Source organism: Thamnophis elegans, chromosome 15 (genome assembly GCF_009769535.1).
Source record: "Thamnophis elegans isolate rThaEle1 chromosome 15, rThaEle1.pri, whole genome shotgun sequence".
Lineage (NCBI taxonomy): Eukaryota > Metazoa > Chordata > Lepidosauria > Squamata > Colubridae > Thamnophis > Thamnophis elegans.
In genome coordinates, this window is record NC_045555.1 from 46278278 (window position 1) to 46293264 (window position 14987).

General features: G+C 43.9%; 1 protein-coding gene across 1 annotated transcript in view; it reads left to right on the plus strand.

Moving 5' to 3' along the window:
• The window catches only part of MYOF (myoferlin), a 122326-nt gene extending 109973 nt beyond the window's left edge, over positions 1–12353 (plus strand). The window contains exons 47-54 of the mRNA XM_032231969.1: positions 872–960; positions 1168–1263; positions 2314–2455; positions 3998–4097; positions 4207–4400; positions 6549–6658; positions 9413–9560; positions 11694–12353. Of these exons, the coding sequence (XP_032087860.1) occupies positions 872–960; positions 1168–1263; positions 2314–2455; positions 3998–4097; positions 4207–4400; positions 6549–6658; positions 9413–9560; positions 11694–11738 (924 nt within the window). The 3' untranslated portion in view covers positions 11739–12353. The remainder of the gene's footprint in view (positions 1–871; positions 961–1167; positions 1264–2313; positions 2456–3997; positions 4098–4206; positions 4401–6548; positions 6659–9412; positions 9561–11693) is intronic.
• The last annotated feature ends 2634 nt before the right edge of the window (positions 12354–14987 follow it).

Here is a 14987-nt window from a genome sequence, read left to right on the forward strand (position 1 = left end):
TACTCTGTGGGTGTGGCCTACTCTGTGGGAGTGGCTTGCCGCCCATGTGACCGGATGGGAGTGGCTTGCCGCCCATGTGACCGGATGGGAGTGGCTTGCCACCCATGTGACCGGATGGGAGTGGCTTGCCGCCCATGTGACCGGATATGAAGATGCCGACGACACTTGTCAGAACCACCTTAAATTATCTCACACACAGCACTGGCATGCATAAGAATAGGATGTAAACTTGTTTTTTAAAAGGCGTCTTTGGTTTGCGTTAAAACAACTTCAACACACGCAATGTTCTGATTGCACCACAAACGCAGCAGTCATCCTTGCCTTTCACAGAGGCACTGAGTTTTATAAATAGGAGCATGATAGTGCAGAATAATCCTATCCAAGGACCAGTGGTGGGTTTCAAAAAATTTCAGAACCTCTTCTGTAGGTGTGGCCTGCTTTCCGGGTCCACTGGTGGAATCTCTTCTAACCGGTTCGGTAGATTTGACGAACCGGTTCTACCGAATAGGTGCGAACTGGTAGGAACCCACCTCTGAACGCTTGATACCACACGTTGCATTATAAGTCCACAGGACTTAAAGTCGCCACGGTTCAGAAACACTGGTCTAAAGGGCTGTTTTGCGTATGTCCTGTGAATGGTCTTCTGTTTCCCACTCTATTGCAAAATGCTTTTCAGAAACCCAGTAGTTTTAATCATAGCTTGTCCTTTGAATATAAAAGAATTAGGTGGCACATACCTGGGCATGAATTCTTAGTAGGGTTGCATCCAGGCCATGTTATCAAATTAGAATACTGATAGGTGAAGAGATAGGTTTTCTTTTCTTCTTTATTTAAAATAAAACCTGACAAGATCATTATCTTATTGATACAGGGTAAGCTTCAAATGTGGGTGGATGTTTTTCCCAAAAGCTTGGGCCCACCAGGCCCTCCTTTTAACATCACTCCTCGCAAGGCTAAAAAGTGAGTAAGATTGGCTGATGTTCGTAGCATGCTACTGTATTTCGTGGCCCCAAAATATTGATCTTTTCAGATCCTTTCAAGATAAATGAGAAGTTTGCCTTGCATTCTGTTCTCTTCTGTGGCCCTTTGTCACCATCTCTGAATTCAGATGGAGGCAAACACAAGAACTTTAAGCCATATTCATTCTTTCCATTACTTGCATTACAGATACGAACTACGGGTTATAATTTGGAACACCAAGGATGTCATCCTGGATGAGAAAAGCATCACAGGAGAAGAAATGAGTGACATCTACATAAAAGGGTAACAATGACTTTGGAAGGACTTGTTGCAAACAGGAAAGCATTGTTTAGTGTTATGGAACCTGGTCACTAAGACTTCCAATCAGTTAGAAGCATTGGAATTGAATAATCATGCAATATTAACATTCCATCATTTGGCCTATGTTAAAAACTATACATTTGCATGCACAGTTGTACAGTGTTCTTAGGTTAGAAAGATTAGTCCATTAATAGCAATAACAATAGCAGTTCGACTTATATACCGCTTCATAGGGCTTTCAGCCCTCTCTAAGCGGTTTACATAGTCAGCATATCGCCCCCACAGTCTGGGTCCTCATTTCACCCACCTCGGAAGGATGGAAGACTGAATCAACCTTGAGCCGGTGAGCTTTGAACCGCTGAACTGCAGATAACAGTCAGCTGAAGTGGCCTGCAGTACTGCACCCTAACCACTGCGCCACCTCGGCTTTAATACACTAACATTGTACACGTGCATTTCACCTAACCTATTCAACCATTGAACTATTTGACAGTATGCCAGTTGTCTTCCTCTTGTCATATATTTTCTTACTATCTTTGACCGGAAACATGGCATAGAAAGGCAATATATTGCCAATATATATTGAACCTGCATGCAGCCAGGTTTTACCAGTGGGCAGTAAGGTAAGTATTGTCATTATACACAACATAGCAATAGCAATAGCAGTTAGACTTATATACCGCTTCATAGGGCTTTCAGCCCTCTCTAAGCGGTTTACAGAGTCAGCATATTGCCCCCAACAATCTGGGTCCTCATTTCACCCACCTCGGAAGGATGGAAGGCTGAGTCAACCTTGAGCCGGTGGGATTTGAACCGCCGAACTGCAGATAACAGTCAGCTGAAGTGGCCTGCAGTACTGCACCCTAACCACTGCGCCACCTCGGCTCTTGACAACTTTCAGATGTATAAACTTCCGCTCCCCGAATTCCCCCACTACCATGGACAACTGGGAGTTGAAGTCCACACATCTGAAAGTTGCCACGGTTTCGATTGGTCACTACACAGCCCTATCTGCTTGCTTCTGCCTTACAGATGGATGCCTGGCCACGAAGACCACAAACAGAAAACGGATGTCCATTATAGATCCCTGGATGGGGAAGGGAATTTCAACTGGAGATTTATCTTTCCTTTCAATTATTTTCCGGCGGAGCAACTCTGCACAGTTTCCAAAAAGGTATAGACCCCAAGGACAACTCCCCAAATCATTAATGCGCATGATAATCAGCATTATCTAGGCTTGTATTTGTTTTAATGAAGCTGAAAACCGTTGTACACACATCCATAGGAAGAACCATGAGGGGCTTTTAGCTTCGTCCTGCTTCCCCAGTTTACTCAACCACGTCTTCATCCATAGAAGAAAAGAATTCTGACTTAATATTTTCCCCTAAGGAACGGAGAGCAAGGAAGATTGGACCTGGGTACTTGAGAGACCGCCTTCTGCCAATTACCTCCCACAGACCCGTTAGATCGCACAGGGTCGGCCTCCTCCGGGTTCCGTCTACCAGCCAATGCCATCTGGCTACTACCCGGGGGAGGGCCTTCTCTGTGGCGGCTCCGGCCCTTTGGAATGAACTCCCCGTGGAGATTCGGACCCTCACCTCTCTCCAGGCCTTCCGGAAAGCCATCAAACCTTGGCTGTGCCGGCAGGCCTGGGGTTGATGAGTTCCCCTCCGCTCTCGACTTGTATGGCCGTATGACTCTTGTGTATTTTAATTATATGTATTCTGTTTGTATCCCCTTTCCCCTTTGAGTTGTTCGCCGCCCTGAGTCCCTCCCGGAGAAGGGCGGCATACAAATAAATTAAATCTGAAATCTGAAGATGGCATACGGGAAGGGTCATTTTGAATAGGACATAGAAAAGGAAGGAGCACAGCTCTTCTCTTTGCTGTTTTTCCACTAAAGGCTTTCACCTTCCATGCCTATTTTTCTTTTAAAACAAAAACAAACATGGCCTAGGACCTGGATACCTCCGAGACCGTCTCCTGCCACATACCTCCCTTAGACCAATAAGATCGCACAGGATGGGCCTTCTCCAGGTGCCTTCAGCCAGGTTTTGATGGCTTTGCGAAAGGCCATGAGAGTGGGGAGGGCCCGGATCTCTGAGGGCAACTCATTCCATATGGCCGGAGCGGCAACAGAGAAGGCCCTACTCCTAGGCGCCGCCAACCGGCATTGTCCTGCTGAAGGCACCCGGAGAAGGCCCATCCTGTGCGATCTTATTGGTCTAAGGGAGGTATGTGGCAGGAGATGGTCTCGTAAGTACCCAGGTCCTAGGCCATGTAGGGCTTTAAAGGTGATAACCAGCACCTTGAATCGTGTTCGGAGACCAATGGGCAGCCAGTGCAGCTCGCGGAGGATAGGTGTGATGTGGGTGTACCTTGGCACACCCAGTATCGCTCGCGCGGCTGCATTCTGGACTAGTTGCAGTCTCCGAACACTTTTCAGGGGCAGCCCCAAGTAGAGAATATCAAGTGTTTAGCCAGCTTTCAGTGGTCAGGGTATCACTGGCTTCTAATGTACGTGTTACCTTGGAATGTAATGAACTGAAGCGAATCAATCTTTTTAACCTCTGTGGATTTTCTTCAGGCAGAACTGAAATGCTGCTGATAGAAAGTGGTAGGCGGGTGATGCTAAGCGCCCTTTTGCAAAAGATGAGGAGGGAAATCCATGATAAATCCCTTGCTTATTCACCTTCTGTTCTGATTCTGGCTCTTAGGAACACTTCTGGAGTCTTGACAATTCCGAATTCCGAATTCCACCCAAGCTGCTTATTCAGATATGGGATAATGATAAATTCTCTTTGGATGATTATCTGGGTATGTATGAAGTACTTCAGGAATAGGAGAAATTATGCCCTGAAGTTCTATGTGCCAAAGTATCTTGAAATAATAACGATATTCTCTTTCTCCGCCCTTTCGCTTTTAGGTTTTGTCGAACTTGATTTGCACAACACAGTGGTGCCAGCAAAAGTTCCACAAAAGTGCAATTTAGACATGATTCCAGAGCACAAGCCAATGAGCGTGATGAAGAACGTTAAAATTGCTTCACTCTTTGAACAAAAATCCATGAGGGGATGGTGGCCATGCTACCTTGAAAAAGACGGTTCCCGTATTCTGGCTGTAAGGTTCTGTTAAATACTCCTTAATTCTTGGGTTTTCATTTTGGAATAGGACAAATCGCCGTGGCCAATTTATGTCAGCTGATTTGCCTTTCGGTCAATACTCCTTAATCCTTGGCTTTTCATTTTGGAGTGAAAGAAATCACCATGGCCAACTCACCTCTGCTGACTTGCCGTGGCTAATACACCACAGGACCACTCACCATGGGACAATTCGATGAGGGATAAGTCAAGAGAGGAACAAGTGATTTGCAGTAGGTCTTGTCAGTTCACTGACAAAAGGGCGAACGACAAAACCGTGTCCGACTAAACCGCGGTGACAAAACCGCGAGTTCTAAAGCGCTCCGACGAATGAGCGCTGAATCGCGCCGACAACAGCGCGGCGACAGAAGCGTGCTGTAAAACTAAACCTAAACCTAACCCTAAACGTAATGCTAACCCTAACTCTAAACGTAACGCTAACCCTAAACGTAACGCTAAATGTAACGCTAAACCTAACCCTAAACCTAACCCTAAGCCTAACCCTAAACCTAACCCTAAACCTAACCCTAAACCTAACCCTAACCCTAAACCTAACCCTAAACCTAACCCTAACCCTAAACCTAACCCTAAACCTAACCCTAAACCTAACCCTAAACCTAACCCTTACCTTAAGTTAAATCGGCTTTCTGTTGACGCGCTGTTGTAAAGCGCCCTTCTGTCTCCGCGCTATTGTCAGCACGTTGATGACGTCGCAGTTTTAGCGCGGTTTTGTCGGCGCGGTTTTGTCGTGCGCGGTTTTGTCGGGTCACGGGTCTTGTCTTGGGTTAGGTTTGAGCCTTTTCAAGTTAGATGTCTTCAGGTTCAAAATTAAAGCAAGACAAGACCTGCTGTGACAATTCACTTGTCTCTCTCTTGAGTTATCCCACGTTAAATTGTCCCGTGCTGAGGTGAGTCAACCGTGGTGAGACGATTGGGACGAGTTGTCCTACACCCTTTCATTTTGCTCCTCAAACTTTAAATACCCTTCTTCCTCACAAGAGATTTAAATTGTTTTTGAAGGGAAGCACTGCACACAATATTTAGTAAGTAGTTAAGTAAATGACAGTTTTATACCCGAGAGCATCTTCCATAGGATTTTCATTTCATTTGTGTTGAGATTTACAATTCCAAACTATTTACATAAGCTCATCGTTAAATTTTGCTTTATAGAATCCACTCACTTCTAGTCATCCCATTTCTTCGCCTCCTCCACAATACACCCTGATGAAGGGACAGAATCCGCAAACTATTTAATAACTTCCTTGCCCTGAATATTAAAGTAGTAGAGATTGAATTGATTATGAATATAAATTCCCAGAAATACCAACATGCAGTGAAAATCAGTGCAATTAATACACACAAAGCGTATCTTTATGCCACATTCACAAAATCTGAGTGATTTTTGCTTGGTGAGTTGGGGGATTTTCCTGGGGGAGAATCTGGTTGGGGAATTCTGGGAACTAGCCCCACACATTTTAAAGATGCTGAAGTCGAGACACTTTGCACTGAATCACACTTCAGGATGAGACTGAAATACGTTCATGTATCATTGAACATCATGAATAAAGCATCACTAAGCTGCAGCACTATGAAGTTCTTGATAATGGTTCCACCACAAATCCGCGAAGCTCTTCTGCGCGGAGACATAAGCGCGAAGACTAATTCGCGCCTTTCTAAGTGCTAGGGGAAAACGCGACCCTACCGCGATGACATAATCGCGGAGGGCAAAATCGCGCATTCCCAAGCACTCAGTACCCTAAACCTAACCCTAAACCTAACCCTAAACCTAACCCTAAACCTAAACCTAACCCTAAACCTAACCCTAACGCTAAACCTAACCCTAAACCTAACCCTAACCCTAACCCTAAACCTAACCCTAACCCTAAACCTAACCCTAAACCTAACCCTAAAACAAACCCCTAAACCTAATCCTAACGCTTACCTTAATTGAAGTCGGCTTTCTGCCGCGGCGCCGTTTTAAAGCGCCCTTCTGTTGCCGCGCTGTTGTCGTGGCGGTGATGACGCGCGGTAATGACGACGCGTACTTGTCGACACGTATTTGTCGGCGCTCTTTTGCCTAGCGCGGTTTTGTCGTGCCACGCTTGATAATATTTTTATTTATTTAAAGGGTAAAGTTGAAATGACTCTGGAAATCCTTGGTGAAAAAGACATCGAGGAACGACCAGCTGGGAAAGGAAGAGATGAACCTAATATGAACCCCAAGCTAGACATGCCAAAGTAAGATATTTTTCATTTTGATTTTAGGGTTAATTTCTTGCAGATTGGCTTCCCAACAGTGGTGGGTTGCTTATCCCGTTCCAACCGAACCGGTTGGAACGGGGCTGGCGGCGTCCTCGTGCACGAGCGCAGTTCACGCATGCGTCTTAGCGCTTGCGCGATGCTCCAGCTGCTCAATGGAGAATCGCGCAGGCGCTGTATGTGCCATGAGCCTGCGTGGAAGCACAGAAGCCTTCAAAGACCAGTAAGGACCGCGGGCGGGAGGGTGGGCCCTTCGCCGTTCCCGGAAGTTACTTACAGGGTGGGGCATAACCTTTTCCTAGGGGGTCACAGCAAGATCGACAGCAGTTTACAACTTCCGCGACACCTCATTTTAAAGCCCATAAAAAACTGAATTGAATGAGCTATTAAATGTTAAATTTGCTTTAAGAATGGCTGGAAAATTCGATTCGGAAGAACAAAGGATCATTGACAGAATAAAATGCATTGCCTTTCGAGAGGCTCGCGATGCTGGAGCCAGATCTCAATTCGCCAGATCTCAATCCGGCAGAGAACATTGGGGCCATAATTAAGGATGAAGTGGAAGCTCTGATGATTCAGGAGCAAGGTCAAAATCGATATTCGGTTGAAACTTTGAGAATGAATTTGGAAACTGTGTTGAAAAATCTGGAAAATCGAACGGAACTGTTTGAAGATTTGTTGTGTTCTTATCCACCTCGTTTGAATGCTGTTCGAAGGGCTAATGGTGGTCATACTGACTATTAAATCGTGTCAATAAACTCAGTTTTTGATGGGCTTTCGAATGGTGTATGAATTATTTGTGTTGTTATTACAAGTGTTGCTGTGACCCCCTAGGAAAAGGTTATGCCCCGCCCTGTACTTCTGGGTTTGCCGACCAACCGGTTCGCGGGGACCGCCGCGAACTGGTTGAAACCCACCCCTGCTTCCCAAAATGTTTATATGAGGGTATAAAGTATTGGGGATACCTTGAAAATGTCAAGCCCATGGAAACTGAAATGTTTACATAGAAATTATTGAGTCTGTCATCTGCACCTCTATAACTGACTGGTTTGGCTCTGCAACCCGACAAGACAGACGGAGACTTCAGAGGAGAATCAGAACTGCAGAAGAAACTATTACTGTCAACCTGCCTTCCATTAAGGACCTGTGCACTGCATGAGTCAAAAAGAGGGCTGTGAAAATATCTACAGACCCCTCGCATCCTGGGCATAAATTGTTTCAACTCCTACCCTCAAAACGATACTAAAGGGCTCTGCACGCCAGAACAACTAAACACAAGGACAGTTTTCCCCCATAGCAATAGCAATAGCAGTTAGACTTAAATACCGCTTCATAGGGCTTTCAGCCCTCTCTAAGCGGTTTACAGAGTCAGCATATCGCCCCCACAGTCTGGGTCCTCATTTCACCCACCTCGGAAGGATGGAAGGCTGAGTCAACCCTGAGCCGGTGAGATTAGAACCGCTGAACTGCAGATAACAGTCAGCTGAAGTGGCCTGCAGTACTGCGCCCTAACCACTGTGCCACCTCGGCTCCTGCCACCATATGCCACGACTCTGCTAAACAACTAAACCCCACAGCACTGTCAAACTATTTAGTAAGGCTGTATTACTATTATTCTTCACATCTTTCCTAACTCCTTTTCTACTTATGACTATAACTTCACTGCTTGTATCTTTACAATTTATATTATTTTACTTAGTTCCTAGTATGATTTATGTTGATAATGTCAGGGTTCCAAGTAACATCCCCCCCCACACACAAAAGAAGACTCTGAGACTCCATTACCATGAAGGAAGAGTCTTCCCATCCACGTCGGCGCGCTTTTGCGGGCGCGCATTTGACGGGTCACGTTATTACACATTATATGCCCGTGATGGGTGGGGACAAATACGTGCATGTGCAGGGGGCAGGGGGCATGCAGGGGGAGTGTGCATGTGCAGGGGTGCAGAGGGGGGAGCAGGGGGACTGCACGTGCCTGCAGGGGTGTGGGGTGTATGCATGGGGGCCATACGTGCATTGCATTTGGGGGTTCACACACGCTTTGGGCACACGATCTGTAAAAGGTTAGCCATCACTGTTAATATGCCATTAATATCTATAGCATTCTTATCTTCAACAGTAATAGTATTCATAGTATTCATGCTGGATTCTTAAAGATAGGATTTCTGCACACACAGTCAACCTATCCTCCGCGAGCTGCACTGGCTGCCAATTGGTCTCCGGATGCAATTCAAGGTGTTGGTTATTACCCTTAAAGCCCTACATGGCTCAGGACCAGCGTATTTGCGAGACCGCCTACTGCCACATACCTCCCAACGGCCGATAAGATCCCACAGGGTAGGCCTCCTTAGGAACCGTCAGCCGGACAGTGTTGGCTGGCGGCCCCCCCCCCGGAGGAGAGCCTTCTCTGTGGCTGCTCCGACCCTGTGGAATCAGCTACCCCCAGAGGTCCGGACCTCACCCACCCTCATGGCCTTCAGGAAAGCTGTTAAAACCTGGCTGTTCCGGCAGGCCTGGGGCTGTTGACCTTATTATGTAGGGTCCAGCCCCGATCAGAACATATGTGTGTTTGAGAATTTTTAATTTTTTTTTTTTTAATTTTGTTTGTTTTTCTTTTCTTGTTCTGTGTAAGCCGCCCGGAATCTTCCGGGATTGGGCGGCCTATAAGTCTAATAAATTGAATTGAATATATGAAAGCTATGCGCCAACTGGATCTTTTTTTTCCTTCCACAGTCGACCGGACACATCTTTCCTTTGGTTCACAAATCCATGCAAGACAATGAAATTTATAGTGTGGCGGAGATTTAAGTGGGTCTTCATTGGCATTATCATCCTGCTGATCGTGCTTTTGTTTCTAGCAATCCTCCTCTATTCCTTACCGGTATGTATTTTCCGCTTGTATCTTTTTACATTCAAATTAATTAGGTTGATAATCAGGTTATACATAGGTGCACTTGACCACAGACAAACTTACTTTTTGGTTTCAACAGGCATTGATGGAAACTTAAAACGTTTTCAATTTTGCTAAGCAAAATGAATATTGTTAAACGGATTAAAATCTAAATCAATTCATTGTTGCTTTAATTGGGCAACAACACACGTTCAAAATTATATTTTTTCTTTTGTTCAATTGTCCTTCTTTCAGAGACTTCCTGGACACTGTAATGACTACTGTAATGCGCTCTACATGGGGCTGCCCCTGAAAAGTGTTCGGAGACTACAACTAGTCCAGAATGCAGCCGCGCGAGCGATACTGGGTGTTCCAAGATACACCCACATTACACCTATCCTCCGCGAGCTGCACTGGCTCCCTATCGGTCTCCGAGCGCAATTCAAGGTGCTGGTTATTACCTTTAAAGCCCTACATGGCCTAGGACCCGGATATCTACGAGACCATCTTCTGCCACATACCTCCCAACGACCGATAAGATCGCACAGGGTGGGCCTTCTCCAGGTGTCGTCAGCTGGACAATGTCAGCTGGCGGCGCCTCGGAATAGGGCCTTCTCTGTTGCTGCTCCGGCCCTATGGAATGAGCTACCCCCAGAGATCCAAACCCTACCCACTCTCATGGCCTTCCGAAAGGCTATCAAAACCTGGCTATTCCGGCAGGCCTGGGGCTGTTGACCTCATGACCAAGGTCCAGCCCCGATTAGATGGAGTGCATGATGTGGTTTATTTTTTAATTTGTTTCCTCCGTTTTTTTAACTTTGCACTTTTTTAAAATTTATTTTCTGTAAGCCGCCCGGAGTCCTTCAGGATTGGGCGGCCTATAAATTTATTAAATCCAATCAAATCACATATCCCTGCAGGGTTTTTAGTCTTTTTCCTAGAGCTAACAGTAATTAGACTATTTAGAGTTATAGTGAATAGACTAATTAGAATGTCTACGATTCTGTGGAACTATACTGATAATTCTCAACTTATGACCCAATTTTACAAGCATTTTTTTCCTATGGGTGTTAAGCAAACCCATTGTTCGCTATGGGGAGTCTTTGCTGAAAATTAGAAGTAAAGACAATCATGTGACCACAAGAAGCTCCGGATGACCGTAAATACAGACCAGTTTCTCCTGAAATACATCCACATGACCCCGAGGGGATGGCCATTGGGCTTTGGAACCAGGTTCAGTGGTGGGTTTCAAAAATTGTTCGAACCTACTCTGTGGGTGTGGCCTCCTTTGTGGGAGTGGCTTGCTGCTCATGTGACCGGATGGGAGTGGCTTGCCGTCCATGTGACCGGATATGAAGATGCCGACGACACATGTCAGAACCACCTTAAATTACCCCACACACAGCACTGGCATGCATAAGAATAGGATGTAAACTTGTTTTTTTTAAAGGCATCTTTGGTTTGCGTTAAAACAACTTCAACACACGCAATGTTCTGATTGCACCACAAACGCAGTAGTCATCCTTACCTTTCACAGAGGCACTGAGTTTTATAAATAGGAGCATGATAGTGTAGAATAATCATATCCAAGGACCAGTGGTGGGTTTCAAAAAAATTTGGGACCTCTTCTGTAGGTGTGGCCTGCTTTCCGGGTCCACTGGTGGAACCTCTTCTAACCGGTTCGGTAGATTTGACGAACCGGTTCTACCGAATAGGTGCGAACTGGTAGGAACCCACCTCTGACTAGGTTATAGGTATCTTTGGGGGGTGATCTATTGTAACTATGAACAGTCGCTAAGCTACCAGTTGTAAGTCAAAGAGTTTAACAGTAATGAAGTTAATTACTAAGAATTGTCAAGATCATATTAAAGATCACTCGCTTGCCACAATATCTATATACACTGCTCTGAAAGCAAATTAAGTGCCTCACCAAAACAAGAGCTTTTTGAACGTAAGCTGTGAAACCAAAAGGAGTCTAGATATGAAGGAGATGATTGACACAATATGCACGTTTTTCCTTTAAACTATTTTGCAATGATTTTTAGTTGAACACTTGTGAATTAAAAACCACCCATGCCTGTCTAAATGTGAAGAATTCATTATGGCTTCTTTCTATTTTTGTAGAACTACATTTCAATGAAGATTGTGAATCCTTTCTCATCTGGTTAAGGAAGACGTCTTTCTGAAAGCTTGACTTTGAAACGAGGTTATGCAACCTTTGGGCCAAATTGAACCACCACCTCTAATTATGTTTCTCCTGAGTTTTGTACCAGGAAAAAAGACCCTTTATGTGAACTCAACTGCTTTCCAAGATGTTTTGAGAAATAACAGCCGAAAGTGACTAGGACTTCTGAATTCTGACTTTGATAAGAAGATTATAAAATGAGATGTCTTTTTTTGTTCTTAAACATTTTTCTTAATATACCGTTCATTATTTTTTTTCAGTTTTACCTTCCCTATGTACTCTATTTACACTGTAATTCTATACATGTCTACTGGCAAGTAAAGTCCCTTTGAGTTTCACAGGGACTGACTTCCAGGTAAGTGGAAACTTCAAAGGTTTTTTTAATTATGAGCAATTTGAAATGGTGTCTCTTAACTTTTTTGGGGGGGCGGGGGGGAGAAACACATGCTACTTATTCTTACAAAAGAAAGGACTATAAAATGGTTCACAAGTGGCATGAGTAGGATACTATAAAAGGTCGTAATAATAGCTCTAAGCTTCATTTTGCTACAGTCCTGCCTTATACACAAAGCAATGAAATAAAGCCGAACAAATATTCAGTTTAGTTTTGTGGTCATTGTGCTTAGCAAAATATAGATTTGTTTTTATTTCCTATCATTTTCCCTCGAGTGCAGAGTCCTCTTTTTTCAAAGTATTGAATATTTGGTTGCAACAGGAATTGGCTGACCAGCTTGTCATCACCATCATGGGCTGAGAGAGAGAGAGTTACTGAATTACTTTATAATCAGGAGAGAATCTTAATGAGCATCAGCTGAGCGTAATCACCTCCTGCAATTACGTTGTTCTTGACGGCGAGTAGCCCTTCGACGGCGTGCATCCCGGAACAACTCACAGGTGTTTTCTGGATCACTAACTTGTACTATCATCAGAAGATAAATTGTCTCACGACAAAGAGTTATACCACCCCATATTCTAAAAACTCTATTAGTAAGGTAAGAGTTCTCAAAGCGCACATTTGTGGTTCATCTTACAAACAGGAATTCTAAGCATGAATGCATTTTAATGCATTTAATGTGTTTTTGTAGATCCTGGAAATTTGCTAGTCTCTCATGTCATGCCCATGATCTACCATCGTCTCCATGGCCATAGTCACAAACGTCAAAACTAGTTAACTCTTAGAGCTGAGAATCTTCACCTTTGGCTGTGTTCACATTGCAAATAAACTTAATTTCAGGCACACAAAAAAAATACCATTCCTAAATTCATAAAACATGCAGCAACTCCAATAAACCGTCTTGAGCCGAGGTGGCGCAGTGGTTAGGGTGCAGTACTGCAGGCCACTTCAGCTGACTGTTATCTGCAGTTCAGCGGTTCTAATCTCACCGGCTCAAGGTTGACTCAGCCTTCCATCCTTCCGAGGTGGGTGAAATGAGGACCCGGATTGTTATTGGGGGCGATATGCTGACTCTGTAAACCGCTTAGAGAGGGCTGAAATCCCTATGAAGCGGTATATAAATCAAATTGCTATTGCTATTGTCACTCACCATCATGGCTTGGTTGCTATCACATGCTGGACTACAATCTATCAAAGCCCACTTTAGCTTAGACAAGTGTCTTAAGGAGGACAGGTCTTTGTGTGAAGTTACCAGTTAGAAAGCACATGAGCCATTCCATACTTAATCGTCACAGAGGCAATTTGAGACAGAACTCACTTCTGCAGAGGACTCAATTCCTACCATATGTTTATACTTAGACACGAAGCATGATTAGGATGAAGAAAGTTGGATTTTACAGATGGGCCTTCTTTCTCATTGGAATGCAACTTGCCCAGTCGTTCCCAATAAGTCAAAGGCGGCTACAGAAATTAGAAAACTCTTGCCTCTTGGTGAGTCATGGCAGGGCAACCTTTGAATCTGTGTGAAGCTTATAGAAATTGCTTATTTTTCACCTTGACGGGGTATAAAAGATAATGGTCTAAATTTGTCTGAATAAACTAATGGCTGTAATTCCACGAAATCATTTCCATAATGTGGAGCGTTACATGTTAGAATGGAACAGTTTTCCTGTCAAAACATAATTGCCCTTTATTTGGGAGTGGTAAGAACCAACTTGAAAAGTATGACCTAAAAGCAATAACTCAGGGCTGGAACTAATCAGAATCCAGATGGAGTGATGGATGTGACATAATATTTTGGCAGAAACCTGCTAGGATAATAAGGGAACATTTGATCACTTCTCATTTAGCAAGGCTTCAGTCAGTGCCACGATTAAGCAAAGAATGAAAATCACAAATGGATGGCTTTTCATCCAAGAGCTGAAACGCAATAGACTTAAAAGTTCTCATTAGAAAAAAAAAACATTTCCCTTAGAGAACTTTAAAGAGTATCATTTTACGAAAATTAAAAATAGGTTGTGTGGAGACCTGGGACTTCATGTTCGCTTAGATTGCAATTCTATGGAGAGAAGGATCGGTTACTATCTTTAACAACTGCTCTTTCCACATATGATTGTGATGTGAATGAATTCTTAAATTAGTTCTTCAATCCAGTGGGGGTAAAAAGGAACTATGGGAGGATTAAATCAGAATAATAGATCCAGCATGGATAGTTGTGTGTGTGTGTGTGTCTATGTTTGTGTGTGCAAATTTCCAAAAAAGCCCCGCTCTTTCTCTGGTCTCTCCCAAACAGTAGAAGAGAATTTCCATTACTACGTTTCATTTATAATCTCTGGTATTCTTTGCTTATTCCTCTAAATGTTCACCTCGATAATAATACAAAAGACAAATAAAAACTTTTGAGCACTTGTAAAGAGTTTGGCAATTGTTTATTGAATATAACACAGAGACATGTCAATTCCAAACTCAAATTATCATTATTATTTTTTTAAGTTACTACATGAACATTTCTTTGAATTTTTCTGTTTATTGGTCTTCCTTGGCTACTCTGATGTACTTGCTCTTTTATGACAAGAAGATAAGGCCATGTAAAATGTATGGATATTAAGAGCTCCAGGTAAATAAGTAAAGAAATAATAATCACATCTGCATGAGAATTGTCTCATGCAGAGCAGAGGTGGCGCAGTGGTTAAATGCAGCACTGCAGGCTACTTCAGCTGACTGCAGTTCTGCAGTTCGGCTGTTCAAATCTCACCGGCTCAGGGTTGACTCAGCCTTCCATCCTTCCGAGGTGGGTGAAATGAGGACCCGGATTGTTGTTGGGGGCGATATGCTGACT